Consider the following 17,629-nt stretch of genomic DNA (forward strand, 5'->3'; position numbering starts at 1 on the left):
ACAGCTGTATAATATCTCAGGTGGTCCTTATTCATCAGGGTCATCTCAGTTTGGGGTTTGAGGAACATGAAACAAATCAAGAGTTACAAAGTGAGGGAGGTGGGCTTAATGTTCTTCAGTTACATTATGTGTCATGTTGGATCCAGTCTTTCTGGAGCTAAACCAAATACTCAAGACTAAAAGTCAGAATGACTCAGCCTCTGCTGAAAATTCTTTTCAGGACCTTATAAATCCCCCAACTTTATTGAAGTAATACTGAACAACTGGACAACACATCTACCCGTGCCTATCAGGTCAGCAGTGTAAGTAATCTTGGAGTGCCAGAACTTTTGAGTAGTTCCATTAATCCTTCGTCTACATAAAATTCCACTTTTGTCTGGCAACAATTTGCATCCACACTAGCATTTCCAGTTTACTTTTGTAGAGACCTGTCCACAGTTAAACACGTGAAAAACATCAAATCTGTTATATCTCCTTTTTTTCACCCTTTACACAATTGGCAAACAACAAAACTGAGAGCAAACATCTCGTGAGAAGTGAGGAGTATTTGATTTGCTAACCTGACTCCTCCTGCTCACCATGTATTCCTCCCTCTAATAATGTATTCCACCTCTCCTCCACAAGGCGCCTGGTAATGCTGTGCACTGTGTCTGCGTGCACCAAAATTGCAAAACATTTCTGAACCCACCCATATGGGCCTTGTGCCTGGTGTTTAGACACAAGTTTAGCGTTGCGCCCTGTTGCAGGCTAATAGAGCCGCAAGTCTGTGTTTTAAAGGTTGTACAATCTAGAAGCTGTGTTTGAAAAGCTCCATTTAGTGAGAGAAAATGGTGCTTTAGTCTGAATGGTGGAGAAAAAGATGCATTTACTAATTCACATGGCTTAGAGAGGATGAACTGTAATTTGCCTATAGGCACCCTGTTTTATAAAGTCATTTGGAAACTTCTTAACATTTCTCACCTCTGTGACCATCACATACCAAGGAATACCAATTACTTTTCGTACTGCATCAAATCACTCCATTTCCCAGTGCATCCTAAGCAGACTTCTTATATAAGTGATTTAATAGTGAGGGGGTCTTACCTTGCCAGAGTGAGGCCAATGCCATTATCAGCAAATCTAAACAAGAAAGAGGGAATATTATCACAGTGAGTAATAGTCTGAGGTCTCCAGAGAACAGACCCAGACACACACACACACACACAGGCACACGCTGTCTGAAGGAGATAAAAAGTTATTATTAGATATGTTTGAATTTCTCACTTTTATCTGTCATTAAATGTGGAAAGGGAAATAAAAAAAATGAACCGTGCTACCTGAAACTCATAATGATGATTTTCAAGCTACATTCAGCTATACTGAAAGTTGGCAGACTTTACTCAGACAAACATACAGTACCTTCACTCACTCATTTACTCGGTCAATGTATTTTCAGTTTTGCATTCATGCATGCTGCAACCTACTCACTGGCAGTCATCCAGCCAGACATCCCCTCCTCTCAGCCAGGCTCCGTGGTCCTGGTTCTTATAGGCTACAAAGTGATGGATAAGAGCAGGGACTCTGGGCTTGAGTGGGTCAGCATCCTGGTGGGGACCATACCTAAGCAATACTCAACATATGATAGTGGTCTTCTGAATTATGTGAAATTCACTCATGCACCATCTTTGCTTTTCCTCATCATGTCCTGCATGTGCATGTAGCGTTTCCTATGAATCCCTTATACGTGACTTGGTATTCAAGTCTGGTCCAGGCCTTGAGTCTAGTCTCCACAAGTCCAGTTTATTTTTCTTTACTGTTGTTTGTTTCTGGTTGTTCTTGTAAGAGGACAGCTGCAGATAGTGTGCTTATGGCTGAATGTTGGTGTGTCCTGTCAGGTTACTGTACAGCTACATGTAACTAGAATTGCCACCTGGTGGTTGTCAGACTTACATATAAAATATTTCAATTTGTAGTGAGGTATGATTGACTGTATTGACACAGTCTGTAAGACAGCTTTGTTTCTGAGAAGGACAAGATATCCCAGTTTTAAAGGGCATCACTGATCAGGGAGTAGAGGGTAGTGTGTATTCATACTGAAATGGTGCGATCAGGATGACACACACTGGTCTTTTTCACACTGAGCACATTCTACATGAGTTGATGACCCTCCCTGCTGTTGTTCAAACTGGTTACAAAACATTAACAGGAAACATGACACACTGCAAAACCATCATGTTGAATTACACTGGGTGTGACTTCAGGTTGTTTGTTATGGGTGAGCAGATTGAAAGGGCTGAGGAGGCTGACCTGGCTCCAATCAGAGACAAGAAGGGTCTCTTGTCCTTGTCATTAGCCTGGGTTGTCTTTACTCCATTATCGAGGATCATTCCAGCCTGGAATGGAAAGAAGATAAATGATATGTCACACAGTATAAAGCACAAATGATTCATAATAGGCAATGGAACAAATACATTGTCCTTATGAAACACACTCAGGGATGGGTTTATCAAAGGCTGTAGAGACTTTTGCCTGGTTTCTATTTGAAATGAATAGAAAGAAAGTCACTTTTGGCTTTTCCGATTTAGGGGTTGCCACAGCGAATCGTCACACTGACGACTCACATGTTGACATTTGGCACATGTTTTACGTCGGATGCCCTTCCTGCTGTAACCCTGATTCGAACCCAGGGCGCAGTGGCGAGAGCGCTGCACCTTAACCACTAGCCTAGCAGGGACTTCTATTTGAAATGAATATGAATAGAATATGAAAACACTCAAGTTGCCCTCTAGTTATTAAATTTTTTTATTAACTGAGCTTTTATGTCGATGTGAAACCATTATTTTAGTGTTATTTCATCTCTTCATGCAATGCATGAGTGTAGTTGCACTCATGTTTATTGATTTCAACCAATAAATCAGACTCAGTAGCAGGGCACTCGTACTTTTCTTTTATGATCCTCTGCAGACACACTTTGAACACCCCAGCATCAGGTTTTAATTAGCAGCAGTGCATATGGTTTAAATCAGCTGCAGCTGTTCTCATTTGTATCATCAGTCTGGAAAGGACTGATGATACAAAATGAATATCCTGCTACATTTTGTGGCACTGACAGTGTTTGTGGTAAGTTTAACAATTAAGCTAGATCTACTGACATCTTGCTTCGGTACTAAAATGTAACTGGGTAGCTGCTTCATCTCAAAAATGTTACTTTGTTTTATAATGTGTGGCTTGTGTGTGATAGTATAAAGCAGCATTAAAAAGTTCTTGACCACAACACAGCCCTGCTATTTAACAGATTAAACACATTGTTATGGCTAAGATGTAGGATTATATTACAGGTTTCTGATTTTCAAATAAGTCAGCTAGAAAAAAATAACAGACTTCTAGGTTAATCTGCGCTATCCTAGTTACAACAACAGTTAACCAAACTGATCATCATCATCTAAAACTGAGAAGCTTACTTTCTGTTTAAAAAACTGCAAAGTGGGAAATCTACCAACATTACCACTGTTAATGGTATGTGCAGTGATAGCCTGGAAAGCTTGACAGGAGTAGGAACAGTCATAAGGCAAGACTTGGCAAATGATCAATTACCTAGAAATGCAGCAACACCCTACTGGCACCTCTTTCTGGTCACCATATGAATTTAAGTCCACTGTTCACTCTTCCTTTAGCTCTGGTTTGGTCATCAGAGAAATATGTGGCTCAATAGCTGCTGCATATTGGATTTACTTGAATTGCTACTCTTTTTACATTAACCTACACTTGACTTTTCTTTTTTTTATATGCCATGTACAGTTGTTTTTATTTGGTGAGGGTTGGGGAGAGTTGTTGTTAAGCAGCCATACACTCCATCTGTAAGATGGAAACCTAAAATAATGATGTGAAAACTCTAAAGGCTGCAAAGCCCTGCAAAGTTGCATATAATTCTGAATAGGTTTGGCAACACTAGCAACCCATCCACATAACATGACTCCATTTAAATATTAGAAACATTACTTAGTAGAACTTCACAATAGGGCGAGACACAACATTTAAAGCCAACTGTGATGCATCACTGAGCTGATCAAATCAGTGTCTGCCTCAGATATTACTTAGTAGAACTTTAAATAAAAAAAAATTGGGGCAGCACGGTGGTTAGCCCCGTTGCCTCACAGCGAGAAGGTGCCGGGTTCAGGCCCCACCCGGGACCTTTCTGTGGAGTTTGCATGTGTTTGCGTGGGTTCCTCTGGGTACTCCGGCTTCCTCCCACAGACCAAAGACATGCAGCTAAATTGCCCATGCGTGTGTGGTTGTTCGTCTATGTGTTAGCCCTGCAATGGATTGGCGACCTGTCCAGGGTGTACCCCGCCTTTGCCCGATTGCCGGCCGGGATTGGCTCCGGCCCCACCCATGACTCCGTTCAGGGATTAAGCGGTAGAAAATGAATGAACTTTAAATTGCATAATCAGGCTGGAAACATTCAGTGCAACTTCTATCAAAGAACAAGCTATCCCCAGTTGTTTCAGAGCCCTTAACGTAACAGTATGCAACTTTTTTAGACAAAAAAAAAATCATTTTGATGACAGACCTACATCTAATAAAAAGAATGGCATCTCTCCTGTTGCCACTGCATGCCCCAGTTGTCTGTTACTGCACTATGTAACTGTGGATCACCATCTAGGGGACGTCATTTGATAGCTGCATTTTGCTTTATAGCACCAGACCCTTGCGCTAGCTCAGTATTCTATGATTCTGACACACATGCAGAGACAAATCCCTTTATTGAGCTTTGATATTTTTTCAGGCAAGAAAGTAACCATTTAGATTGTGACTATGTGGTTAGCCTATCTAAGTAATGCCAATTTAAAATTTGCTCTAACGTTTTCAGAGATGTGAGTACTCATATGACCAAGCTACTGTAGCTCTATTAGCAGACAACTACATCTTGCTCAGATCACGATAGTCTGTCAGCTATGTTTCCATTGTCGGAAATTTGCTCTGATATTTTCGGAGCTGGGAGGACCTGCTAGTAAACCAGGCTAAGCTCCTCACCAGGCAGCTACATCTCGTTCAGAGTGGAGTAAACAAGGACATTGGTGTTCCAGTTGCACACTGAGTACTGTGTCCTTTCATTCTCGGGAGTTTGGAGTTTATGAACACACTACAGTCACCTACTGTGATTGTGAACAAGCTGTGTAACAGGACATGGACTACTGCACACACCTAGCAGTATGTAGTAGGTATCACCAGAGCACAGCCACAGCCAGGAAGAAGAGAGAAAGAGAGAGCAAGAGACTGGACAGGAGTAAATACTGGACTGGCTTTCACTTACTGGCAATAAGAGCCAAAAATAACCCTGTCAGGGTTACTATGTTAGCTGTAGAGATCTGCTAATGCAAAAACAACCACAGCAGAGTATCCATCTCTGCTAATGTTATTCATGAAATACTTCATTGTGGGCTGTAACCCTGTTGAAGTCATCCCCTGTCTCAGGGAGATTTGTTGTTTTCCAGATGTAAAAAATCATCTACCTGAATCCCCCAAATAAATACGGTGGGTGCGGAAAGTATTCAGACCCCGTTAAATTTGTCACTCTTTGTTATATTGCAGCCATATGCTAAAATCATTTAAGTTCTTTTTTTTCCTCATTAATGTACACACAGCACCCCATATTGACAGAAAAACACAGAATTTTTGACATTTTTGCAGATTTATTAAAAAAGAAAAACTGAAATATCACATGGTCATAAGTATTCAGACCCTTTGCTGTGACACTCATATATTTAACTTAGGTGCTGTCCATTTCTTCTGATCATCCCTGAGATGGTTCTACACCTTCATTTGAGTCCAGCTGTGTTTGATTGGATGTGATTAGGAAAGCCACACACCTGTCTATATAAGACCCTTCAGCTCACAGTGCATGTCAGAGCAAATGAGAATCATGAGGTCAAAGGAACTGCCTGAAGAGCTCAGAGCCAGAATTGTGGCAAGGCACAGATCTGGCCAAGGTTACAAAAAAATTTCTGCTGCACTTACGGTTCCTAAGAGCACAGTGGCCTCCATAATCCTTCAATGGAAGACGTTTGGGACGACCAGAACCCTTCCTAGAGCTGGCCGTCTGGCCAAACTGAGCTATCGGGGGAGAAGAGCCTTGGTGAGAGAGGTACAGAAGAACTCAAAGATGACTGTGGCTGAGCTCCAGAGATGCAGTCGGGAGATGGGAGAAAGTTGTAGAAAGTCAACCATCACTGCAGCCCTCCACCAGTCGGGGCTTTATGGCAGAGTGGCCCGATGGAAGCCTCTCCTCACCCAGATCGTCAGTTATACCTGCATGGAGTTTGCTAAAAAACACCTGAAGGACTCAAAGATGGTGAGAAATAAGATTCTCTGGTCTGATGAGACCAAGATAGAACTTTTTGGCCTTAATTCTAAGCGGTATGTGTGGAGAAATCCAGGCACTGCTCATCACCTGTCCAATACAGTCCCAACAGTGAAGCATGGTGGTGGCAGCATCATGCTATGGGGGTGTTTTTCAGCTGCAGGGACAGGACGACTGGTTGCAATCAAAGGAAGGATGAATGCGGCCAAGTACAGGGATATCCTGGACGAAAACCTTCTCCAGAGGGCTCAGGACCTCAGACTGGGCCGAAGGTTCACCTTCCAACAAGACAATGACCCTAAGCACAAAGCTAAAATAACAAAGGAGTGGCTTCACAACAACTCCGTGACTGTTCTTGAATGGCCCAGCCAGAGCCCTGACTTAAACCCAATTGAGCATCTCTGGAGAGACCTGAAAATGGCTGTCCACCAATGTTTACCATCCAACCTGACAGAACTGGAGAGGATCTGCAAGGAGGAATGGCAGAGGATCCCCAAATGCAGGTGTGAAAAACTTCCCAAAAAGGCTCATGTCTGTATTAGCTCAAAGGGGTGCTTCTACTAAATACTGAGCAAAGGGTCTGAATACCTATGACCATGGGATATTTCAGTTTTTCTTTTTTAATAAATCTGCAAAAATGTCAAATTCTGTGTTTTTCTGTCAATATGGGGTGCTGTGTGTACATTAATGAGGAAAAAATGAACTTAAATGATTTTAGCAAATGGCTGCAATATAACAAAGAGTGAAAAATTTAAGGGGGTCTGAATACTTTCCGTACCCACTGTAAATTCATCTCAGGCCAGAAAGTTTGGTCACTCTTTGTCACTGTCATGCCAAATAAGCCTTTGAAGTTTACAGCCAAGTTGCTTTAAAGCAAAAGTACTCTTCTGACTTAGAGGAGCGCCACCTCCTTTCCAGTTTTCGTGATGCCTGCTTTAGGGAGTGGAGCTGCGAGCTGTACCATGGGGCCTCCTCTGTTTCACTGCCTTCCTTTTCAGAGGGGCAACAGTATCAAGTAAATTACGCAGGGAGGCTGCAGTACCATCAACAAGATTACTGACTTGTGTGAGAGTAAAGTTAAGGTGGCCTCTCCCCACTGTGTTGGCACATGGCACTGAAATAAATAATGATGGAATTATTTCCTTAAACATCTACTGTAGTGGAGTTGTTTCCCACATAGAGTATGATCCATTAATGTAAATTCAAAAGTTATTAGAAAATGGTCAGACAATTCGATTCAATTCAATTCAGTTCAAATTTTATTTGTATAGAGCCAAATCACAACAAAAGTCATCTCAGGACACTTTACAAAGTAAGGTCTAGACCTTGCTATTATCACTATTATTACAGAGAGAAAACCTAACAAACCCCCTTGAGCAGCACTTGGTGACAGTGGGGAGGAAAAACTCCCTTTAACGGAAGAAACCTCCGACAGACCCTGGCTCTTGGTGGGCGGCCTTCTGCCTCGACCAGTTAGAGTGAGTGGATAGAAGAGAGAGAAAAGAAGAAAAGCAACAAGACACAGCAAACAACAACAAACAATCAAGCACTGAGCAGGTTAATGTGGCTGGTGACTGCTCATCATTAACTTAGAGCTCCAGAGCCAGGGCTACCTGCAGAAACAGGGAGAGAGAGGGGACACACAGGAATACATTTGACTATGGCTGCTGGTGTCTCTACCAATTACCAGAGTTCGATTCTCAGCAGGTGTGGCGCTGAGTGGGGAAAATCATTTTGAAAAGTGAACAAGCATGCGATGCACCGTGGATGCTTGTTTCAAGTTGTCTCTTGCAGACTGTTACCCAGCCATCTGGCTCCTCGGGAAGCACTGTGGGGCAGCTAGCTTGGGCTGAGCTACATCTAGGAGGTCGAGCTGCGCTTCCAGTTCGGCGAGCTTCACATCCAATGTTACTAGCATCTGACATTTATTGCAAGTACCATTATTGCTACAGGAGTCAGAGGAATAACTGAACATGCGACACTCCAAGCATAAGGAAGAAGGAGAGGAAGAGGGGGAAGCCATTGCTCTCAACTAAGCTTCTAAGCTAGCTGGCCTAAAGTAGCAAGTTAAATTTGCAAATTAGCAAGATATTCAGCAACACAGGTTCTTAAGTAGTGCAGGTGTATGTTGTGACTCGAAAAAATTAGCTGATGAACAGATAAACCTAGAAATTAGTGATCTTAATCTGTAAACAGTCTGGTAGCAAGCACAACAGGGTGCAGGCACAGTAAACAGGAAGTGAATACGCTAACCGCAGGAAGTGTGGCAGCTGACACATCAGAGATGTACACTCTGTTGTCGCGTTGTTGTTGTTGTCAGCTGGGTTGAAAAAATGACACTTGAACACACTGCACAGACTACAGCCAATGACTAATTGGCACATACATTCTGGGCTTGCATGACAGAAAAAAACTCCCCCTACCAGCCGGTGGCAGTATGTGTATTAGCCATTCAGAAAGTGAAGGAAGAAAAGCTAGACTACAGAAATATAAACTATAAACAAAACACCACATATTCCAAACAGGTGCTATTTATAGCTGCTAATAATTGAGAATATGACTGATAAGAAGTGTCAAATGCCTCTGCTGTTTTCTGCCCCTGGTCTTTAGGTTGTGGAAAAAGAAATGAGGTCATGGAGGTGATAAACAAGGATAAACTGTGCTAAATGGGTGAAATCATGCACATTACAGTGGCTGAATGAGCTTTCCTGAACCATTTTTTTATCATGCTTTGATTCACGAAGCTCAGCGTGGTCACCGACCAGGCCCGACCGCTGATCCAGATTCAACATGTCAAATCAGCTGAAATGCCACCAATGGAGGCTGACTAGTGCCAGTGGTGTTGGACTCACTGGGAAGATGAGCCCCAACAGACACTCACTGATGGCCTGACGAAGGCTAGTGGCCAACTGTTGGCTTGGTGTGTCTCTGCCCTTAATGTATAACTGACGATCTGGGCAGGCACTGGAAATATGAGCACTACCATTCACTTTATTAGATGTCAGTCTGCCATCAGAATGATTTTGAAGCTGTTATCTTAAGAAAAACGTTACATATTGTTACTTTAAAGCACAATAATGTAACAGTTCCTTACATAAAATAGAAATACTAATAATAATAAAAGTCTTCCTCAGCCAGATCGTTGATTTCGAACAAAAACACCACCACTGTGTTAAAACTGTGAATGCAGCCCTGGCATGACCTTTTCCTCACAAACACCCTGGAGTGGCAGCCTGACATGAGTTATGCACCCATTAGAATGATACAAATTAAAAGTGAGGAAGGGAAGGAAGGACTGAGATGCTAGAGAAAAGAGATCACTGTTGGGGTCAGAGAAAGGAGGGAGATAACAATAACATTTCCTCTCCAGCAGTGCCTCATAAATCTCTCTCTGCTCAAGCCATGCTGTGCTTGATGCCGCAGTCATCAAAAAACCCTCTCTTGTCCTCCCATCTCATCCCTCTCCTTTGGCTCACTTTGCTGTTTCTGTTGTCTGCCCTCAATTCTGTTATTCTCACATTTTATCAATTGATGTTGCTACATCAATTGATGATACAATTGATGTTACATAGCAGGTCACATCTGACAACCTTATTTTTCTCCTTAGCTCTTAATGATATAGTGTTTGAGTTACAAATTTATCCTTAAGTTGAATTAAACAAATAAACCCATGATGAACATTTTTAGGTTACTCTTGTGGATGTCTGGTCATTTGGTGAGCAGGAGATCACACCTCCCTGCTGGAATGTGATCTACACCGGGTGTCTGTCTGTGTGTGTGTGTGTGTGTGTGTGTGTGTGTGTGTGTTTTTGTGTGTGTGTGTGATGTTAATTTGTATGTTAAACTGGCCAGGTGGTCATCTCAGGATGTTGGGCCCCCGGTCTCTGCAGGACATCCCAAGATAAAGCAGAACTTGTAATATGTTAAGTGAGTCTGTGTGTGAGTGCAAAACAAGCCGACTTGTCTTTGTTAAAATGTGAATTGGATGTATTTGTCACGGAGAGGTGCAGACATCAAAGGCAGCTGGAGACGGTATGCAAGTTGTTAGATGTGAGACAACGGTATGAGTTTTATAGATGTGTATTGTATCACTTTGGTATAAAGGGACTGCCCCTTTACCAGTCAGGAAGAGAACTCTGCGCGACTGCAAAGCGGTGTACGACTTCTCTCCATGCTGCATGAAATAAAGAATTCTTCGAAGCTACTCCCGGTCTCCAGACATCTTTATTGGGTCCTGCCCGTTCCCACTACCACACTCTATTATACTGACTTCTAGCTATAGAAAGCCATGGAACAAAGTCAGGAAACTTGGAACTGTTAATATTGTCATTCATATTGTGAGATGTTTAGTGAGCTAAACATTGTTTCAGAGATTTTTCCACCCATGAACAAACAAGAGCTAAATATTCAGAGGGTTTTCATAATTTTTATCATGATAACCATTTTGTGCCCCCAGCATGGTTCATCCTCAGACTCACCCTGTAGTTCGAATGGGCTCTGTTGTTGATGAACCGACCCATAGGTATGTGTTCAGTGTGTCCGGGAGAGTACAGCCCCTCTGAGGGGCCGGTGGGCACATGGTGGAAGATGAACCAGAAACCTGTTTCCTGAGGGATCACATACACACACACAGACATATAACACAAAAGATGGTGTCAAGACACAGGTATTTAATGGCTGTAAATGAAGAGCAACAAACAACCTATGCACGTGTTGATTCATGTATAGATCTTATAGTTCATACATACACAGGTGTACATTCTCACACATAGCTTCAGTTTTACGTCTCTACAAGTCAGCCTGTTTGTTGCTCATTGTAGGTATGCAAATGAGAGAAGTTATTACATTGGCAAAGATAAATGAGACTCCATTTTGCCCAGTGTATCCTTGTGAAATCCCAGAAGTATGATCGTAATTGGCACTCTATCATAGTGAAAATGCCGGAGTGCCTCTATCTGTTGTCTGCTTGATTCTGAAGTTAATAGATGTATACAGCCATTAATCTGATCTGGCAATGTGGTAATGCAGTGGTTCTCAAAGTGTGGGGCGTGCCCCACTAGTGGGGAATAAAGACATGACAGGTGGGGCACAATGAGCGGAGAAAATTAGAAATGGGTCATTAATACAAGTAAATTAAAATAACATCAGTTCGGGGCCTGGGAGAAAAAAGTGGAACCATAATGCAACAATAACGGTTTACTGTCGGCATATTAATCGCCGCGCAACAATATAAGGAAACGTTCACAGAGAGGGCCAATAGTGTACGTAGTGGGCATAATAACGTAAATGGACAAATTTGTTACATGGACCACAAAAAAAGCAGGCGATTCAGCGCAAGCAGACAAAGAAACAACAGGCAGTAAGTCTTACCAACCAAAAAGCCAGCTGAAAAGAAAATATGATGAATATTGCGCTTGGATTCACGGTGGGAATGGTGGGGGCAGAGGAGAGACCCATGTGTGTCTTGTGCCTTAAACCGCTGGCAGCAGACAGCATGAGACCCAACAAATTAAGAAGACATTTAAAGACAACACACCCCAGTCACGTTAATAAGCCACTCGGCTGGCAGAATACCACCAGCAGGAAAATCGCATGGTAAAATCTGCATCAGTGAACAGCAAAGCACAAATGGCTTCCTTCAAAGTTGCATACAGAATTGCACAGTGCAAAAAATCCCACACAATTGCTGAGCAGCTCATTCTCCCTGCTGCTGTAGACATGGTGTCGATTATGCTGGATGAGACAAGAGCTGCAAAATTGAAAATTATCCCCCTGTCAAACAATACAGTTGCACTTATATTTTATAATTTTGAACATGGTGTTATTTGATATTTCAATACATTTGAAATTTAAAAATTGGCCGATTTCGTAATTTTTTTTGACAAGTGGGGCTTGAAAATTCGCCCACCCTCTGGGGAATGACAAAAAATGTTTGAGAACCACTGTGGTAATGAGACAGACCTCCATCTGGAGAGAGATGAGGGGCTGGGATGAACGGGGAAGCGGGTGGGGACGAGGGAAGAGAGTGAAGAGCCGGAGTGAGACGCTCACCTCTGAGCCTGCAGCAGCACAGCTGATGAGGTTGTTATTGGGGTTGGCGATCCAGAAAGTTGAAGTTGCACTGTAAAGAGGGATGGTGTTGGAAAGGAACAAGAGAAAAAGACTTGGTAATTGGATTTCACACCAACAGGCTGGTGCAGTGATGTAGTGCTAATACAGAAAGTGTTAACACTACCTCTCAAAACACAACTGGCATAACTGGGGAAGAGACGTTTCTGTAGTGACAACAGCACTATTGGTACGCCAGTAGATTTGGGAATATGTTTTCTTGATAATAAACCTAAATGGTTTTCATCACATGATGCAATGTCTCTAACACCACCAGGATGTGTATATTTCAGTGATTTTATGTGATGTTACAAATAGTTATAAGATTAATGCATTGTTAAAGCCGTAGCTAAAACTTAAGATAATAGAAAAACAAAATGCCAAACAATCAAACAAAAAATAGGGCTTCTGGCTTTTGATAGGTCAAGAGAATTCTAAAGACCAGAAGATCATTCATGTACTGTTGCTTGAGAAAAAATGGTTTGTCAAAATAAATCTTAATCCAAAGGTCCACTTAGCTTTTTCTTCATCATGAATGGAGCTGGTAGCCCAGTTGTCATGAAGTTGTGTCATCATGTTATTATGACAGCAGAGCCAATTCCAACTCCGTTTCTTGGTGAAGACCATGAGTTGTTCTGCTCATATTTTTACTGATTTACAAGCATATTGAAAACACATCAGCAAATCATTTATGATGGATGTGGAAACACATGCTTTGTGGCTATATTTATTTTAATAGATGGATCACAATATGCCCTATTCTCTTTACTTTCATAGAGATTCTCTGTCTCTCTCCTTATTTATATCCACTGGATATCCATGGTAAAATCCTGCTGGCAACTTCAAGAACCTGTAATATCCATTACACCATGTAATATTAAAGTATGGATGCTTTATGACAGATGGGTACAGTGTGCTAAGAGGTCACCCATTCATCCACTAAAGATGCCTACAGAACATACACTATTTTCTGTTCCTGGTTTGCTTCTGAATTTTGTGGCAAAATTGCTATTGATATTGAAGTTTTAAATTAAGGAGTGAACCTGAAAACATCCAGTATTTCACATGAATTGTGTTGTACATGTCTGGAAAGTAATGGTGTTTTCGGCTGCAAAACTTGAAATACCTGAAGATTCTTCTGGAAGTGCATCTGTGTATTCCTCCCTGTCAGGTTTGCCCGGCTGCACTTGCCTCTCTCACCCCCTCACTCTGCCTCTCTCTTCTAGCCCCTGATTGCTCATCATTTACACCTGCTCCTCACTCCTTGATTATCACCAGCTGCACTTCATTAGTTTGTCCTTTACTTATACCCGGCTCACCTATCACTCCCTTGCCAGTTCGTTCACGTTCTCAGGCCCTCTCTTTGTCACTCTATTCGGATTATTATTCGTTTGTTGTTTTTTCTCCAGTATTCTAGTCCCCGTATTATTTTTGTTTCCTGGTTTTTCTCGTTATGCTTCTTCGTTTATAGTCAGCTCTTTTTCCCTGCACGGACCGCTATTTCCTCCTGATATTTTCACATTTCAACCCTTCCAGACAGGTCGATGCACAGTCACTAGTTGTCTCCATCTCATCACCTCTCTGCCTGTGTTTCTTCAGTAGCCACCATCACCCACCGACCGGCCCAGGAATGACCCCGCGACGCAGCTCGGCCCACCTCATTCCTACTCCTCATTTCTCTACTCCTGTTGCTGGTTGACACCCGGTTCCCCCCTTCATAATCATCTACTGACTTGTTGTTTATCACCATATTGCACTGTATTATAATAAATCACTGCTTGCACTGAAGTCGGCTACCTGGGTCCGCCTCTTTCGCTCATTCACTTCTGTGTGCGAGCGTTCCCTAACAATCCCAGAAGAAAGCCTATGTGTGAGGAAGTAACAGTCTGATGCCCGTCACACCTGGCCAATAAAGCTGATTCTGATTCTGATGTTCAACTCAACCATAACTCCTCTGACTGGACTGGAGATAAAGATAATACAATGACCTAGTACAGTCAGTTAGTTGTATTCTATTTCTGTGTCATGCCAGATTTTCATCTGGCCCATCCCACATGGGATTACAAGACGCCATACCCTTTACAAGAAGTATAAGTACAGTGACACATATACAGAAGACAAAAGCAAGAGAGGAGAAAGGTTACAAAATTCAGAATCAGCTTTGTTATTTTTGCTCGTACACGGGTAAGTGAGTGAGCAAAAGGAAAGGTGGACCCAGATAGCTGACTTCAGTGCAAGCAGTGATTTATTATATACAGTGTAGTGAATGGTAAGAAAACAGGAGTAGATGAACTGAATAAACCGAGTGTTGATCAGCAGCAGATAACAGTACAGTGATGAGATGAAAAGAGTAGGCCGAGATGTGTCGCTGAGGTCACTCCTGAATTGGTCGGTGGAGAACGGTGGTTACTGAGGAGATAGATAACAGAGGAGTGAACAGATGGAAACTGGTGACTGCATCGACCTGACTGGTGGAGACTGGAAGGGTTGAGTTGGAGCCAAGGTCCGGAGGAGTAATCCGTGGAGGAAGAAAACCACAGAGCAGCAACAGGTAGTCAATATATATACATATATAAAACAACAAAGGAAAAAAAACAAGTTAAATAGGGACTGATCAAAGTATAATAGAAATCACAACAGAGAGGGTCTGGGAACAAGAACAAACCGGCAAGGGAGTGGTAGGTGAGCTGGGTATAAGTAAGGGGAGGAACTAATGAAGTGCAGCTGGTGATAATCAAGGGGTGTGGAGCAGGTGTGCATTGAGGTGTAATCAGAGGCTGAAAAGAGAAAGGAAGTGAGGGAGGTGAGAGAGGCAGGCGCACCCGGGCAAACCTGACATTAGGTGCGTTGAACACACAAGGAATTTGACTTGGGTATAGCGGCTCTCATAAGACTCATAAGACGAGTAGGTAAGTAAACAAGATAAGACAGAAAAGAAAACGGAAAAATGTCCATTAGGGAAATAAAAATAAAGTACTTATAAATATAGAAATATATGTACACACTGTTTAGTTTTCCAAATAGATACAGTATATTTACAAGGTATTGCACAGAGGTTTGTTGTGGGTTAAGTGTTCATCAGAGTGATGGTCCCACTAAGTGCAAACTGTTTACAAATCATCTTGTTAAATTGTTTTTTTCTCCTTCCAAGTACTGTATTTCCTTTGTAACAGTTATCCCAGTTTCCAGATTGATATAATCTTTATATTTATTGATTTATTCATTCATACAAAAAGAACTCCACATGCGACGTGCTCTCAGAATTGTTACAGTAAGAAAAAAAAGTGTAACTGGCTGCTTCAGTCATTTGAAATGACTGATTTGTACTCATCAAATTGTGGCAAAGAAAGGAATTAGCTCAGGGTAATCAAGGTCTCAGCCAGCTCTCATCAAGTTTCAGTCATCTTCAAACTCCTTGATATGTTTTTTGTGCGGGGGATGAGAGGGTGTACAGTCAAACACAAAGAGAATCGGTGCTATTTGATGGGCAATATTCCATGAGTTGCCAGTGATGCATTAGAAAAGCAAAAAATTATTTTTTAAAATTTTACTTTATTAATCCCTGTGGGGAAATTTCTTATTGATGGCAGTGCTGTCAGTCACTACCTGGTCAACAGGGGCAACTAGGGGTTTAGTGTCTTGCCCAAGGACACATCAACATGTCTACTGGGGAGACTGGGAACTGGCGTCAGATGCAAATGATCTCCTTGAGCTTTCTCTGGTCCTCCACTCACTTTTGGTTGATGGGATCTGATGTCTCACAGGGTGCTGGTCTGTTCTGAGTGTTCACAAACAGTTGATATTGTCCATTCAGTGCTCAATCTCTCTGTTGTCCAGGGTCCTGGTGTCAGATTGATGTTTGTAATGATGCCATACACTACTCCAGGTTTTGCCTAACATTAGGGACTTTTACATTCCAAAGTACTAGCAGCATCCTAGTTAGCAGCTTTGTAGGATGGTTAATTCTTTATGTTCTCTACTGTTTGTGTAGTGGTTTAAGTAACATGTTAATATTGATTATATAATAGAATAGTGTTTATGGGTTCATTAAGTTCATGTGAGCTGAACAATGAGCTTATATAAGTTAGCCAAGATGTTTCCTGTTTTTGAGTACATCTCAGGGTGTTGTCTCCCAAAACTGGAGACAGGAAGCTAAGTTCAGAAATTGACGTAACAGCCTAAGAAAAGCTGCGGATAAAAGGCTAGGATAGCAGGGTTAGGAGAGGATGAGAATGCTACCGTGAAAAGTGAGCTTAGACCCAGCCGGGGAACGCTGACTGACTGTGGGTTGACAGACTGACTGGACTGACATGGCGCGTCTGACAATCTTCTTATTTAATACTTTATCTATCCCACTGCAGGTGGAGTGATCCTGGTCTCTGTTTCCCTAACTACCAGATTACCTGTTTAACTACGACTTTGTTCAGAATAATTGTAATATTAAATGATTACTTAAATTGGGATGATTTGTCTGAATTAATTTAGTCTGTATCACATTCTAGCCACGACAAACCTTGGCATTGTCTCTGCAGGTTGAAGCCTAAGGTGGGAGAATTTTACATTTAATCTCCCATCTTGACTGTCCTCCAAGAATTTGTGTGAAGGGGAACCAAATAACTTGATTTATTCTGACAGGTGGTGGAAGAATGCTGCAATCACTAACACTAACACCATTACTAACACTGATATAAATAACTTGCTTTAAAGGTTTACAGGATACATTAATGTTGTTGATTAATGTTGTTTTTACATATCTGATGTTTATGTGATTGTGAAACAGCCTATCAGGATTGACAGAGAAAAAGGTATAAGTTGTCAGACAACGGATTGAACAGCATGAAATTATGAGTTATAAAGGTGTCTGCATCTGATTAAATTTTATGATGAGGCTGTGTAGCAGAGGTCTGTCCTATTTGTGGATTCCCACTTAAAGCACTTTCTGTATGTGAATAAGTGTGGACTTTAATATGTCTTTGAATATGTGTATATTGTAGTAGCTAAAAATAAACAAGGTTCCAGAGGTAACTGTTAGGGACGCTCAAACATGACAATCAGCGAGCGTAAAAATAACAGACCCAGGTAGCTGGCTTCGGTGTAAGCAGTGTGATTTGTTTACAGTGCAAAACAGTGAAAAAAAAAAAAAAAAAAAAAAAAAAAAATTATTAATGAGGGAGAGGGTGG

At 41.8% G+C, this 17,629-nt stretch overlaps 1 protein-coding gene across 5 annotated transcripts in view; it reads right to left on the minus strand.

Annotated features, from left to right (window-relative positions):
• The window catches only part of cemip (cell migration inducing hyaluronidase 1), a 403,506-nt gene that overhangs the window by 56,431 nt on the left and 329,446 nt on the right, over positions 1-17,629 (minus strand). For all 5 annotated transcript variants that reach the window (XM_020618886.1, XM_020618887.1, XM_020618884.1 and 2 more), the window contains 5 exons: positions 12,392-12,461; positions 10,819-10,947; positions 2,287-2,372; positions 1,468-1,599; positions 1,084-1,119 (listed from right to left, as the gene is read on the minus strand). In XM_020618886.1, the coding sequence (XP_020474542.1) occupies positions 1,084-1,119; positions 1,468-1,599; positions 2,287-2,372; positions 10,819-10,947; positions 12,392-12,461 (453 nt within the window). The remainder of the gene's footprint in view (positions 1-1,083; positions 1,120-1,467; positions 1,600-2,286; positions 2,373-10,818; positions 10,948-12,391; positions 12,462-17,629) is intronic.

The sequence above is a fragment of the Monopterus albus genome, unplaced genomic scaffold, assembly GCF_001952655.1.
Source record: "Monopterus albus unplaced genomic scaffold, M_albus_1.0 scaffold210.1, whole genome shotgun sequence".
NCBI classification, from domain to species: Eukaryota; Metazoa; Chordata; class Actinopteri; order Synbranchiformes; family Synbranchidae; genus Monopterus; species Monopterus albus.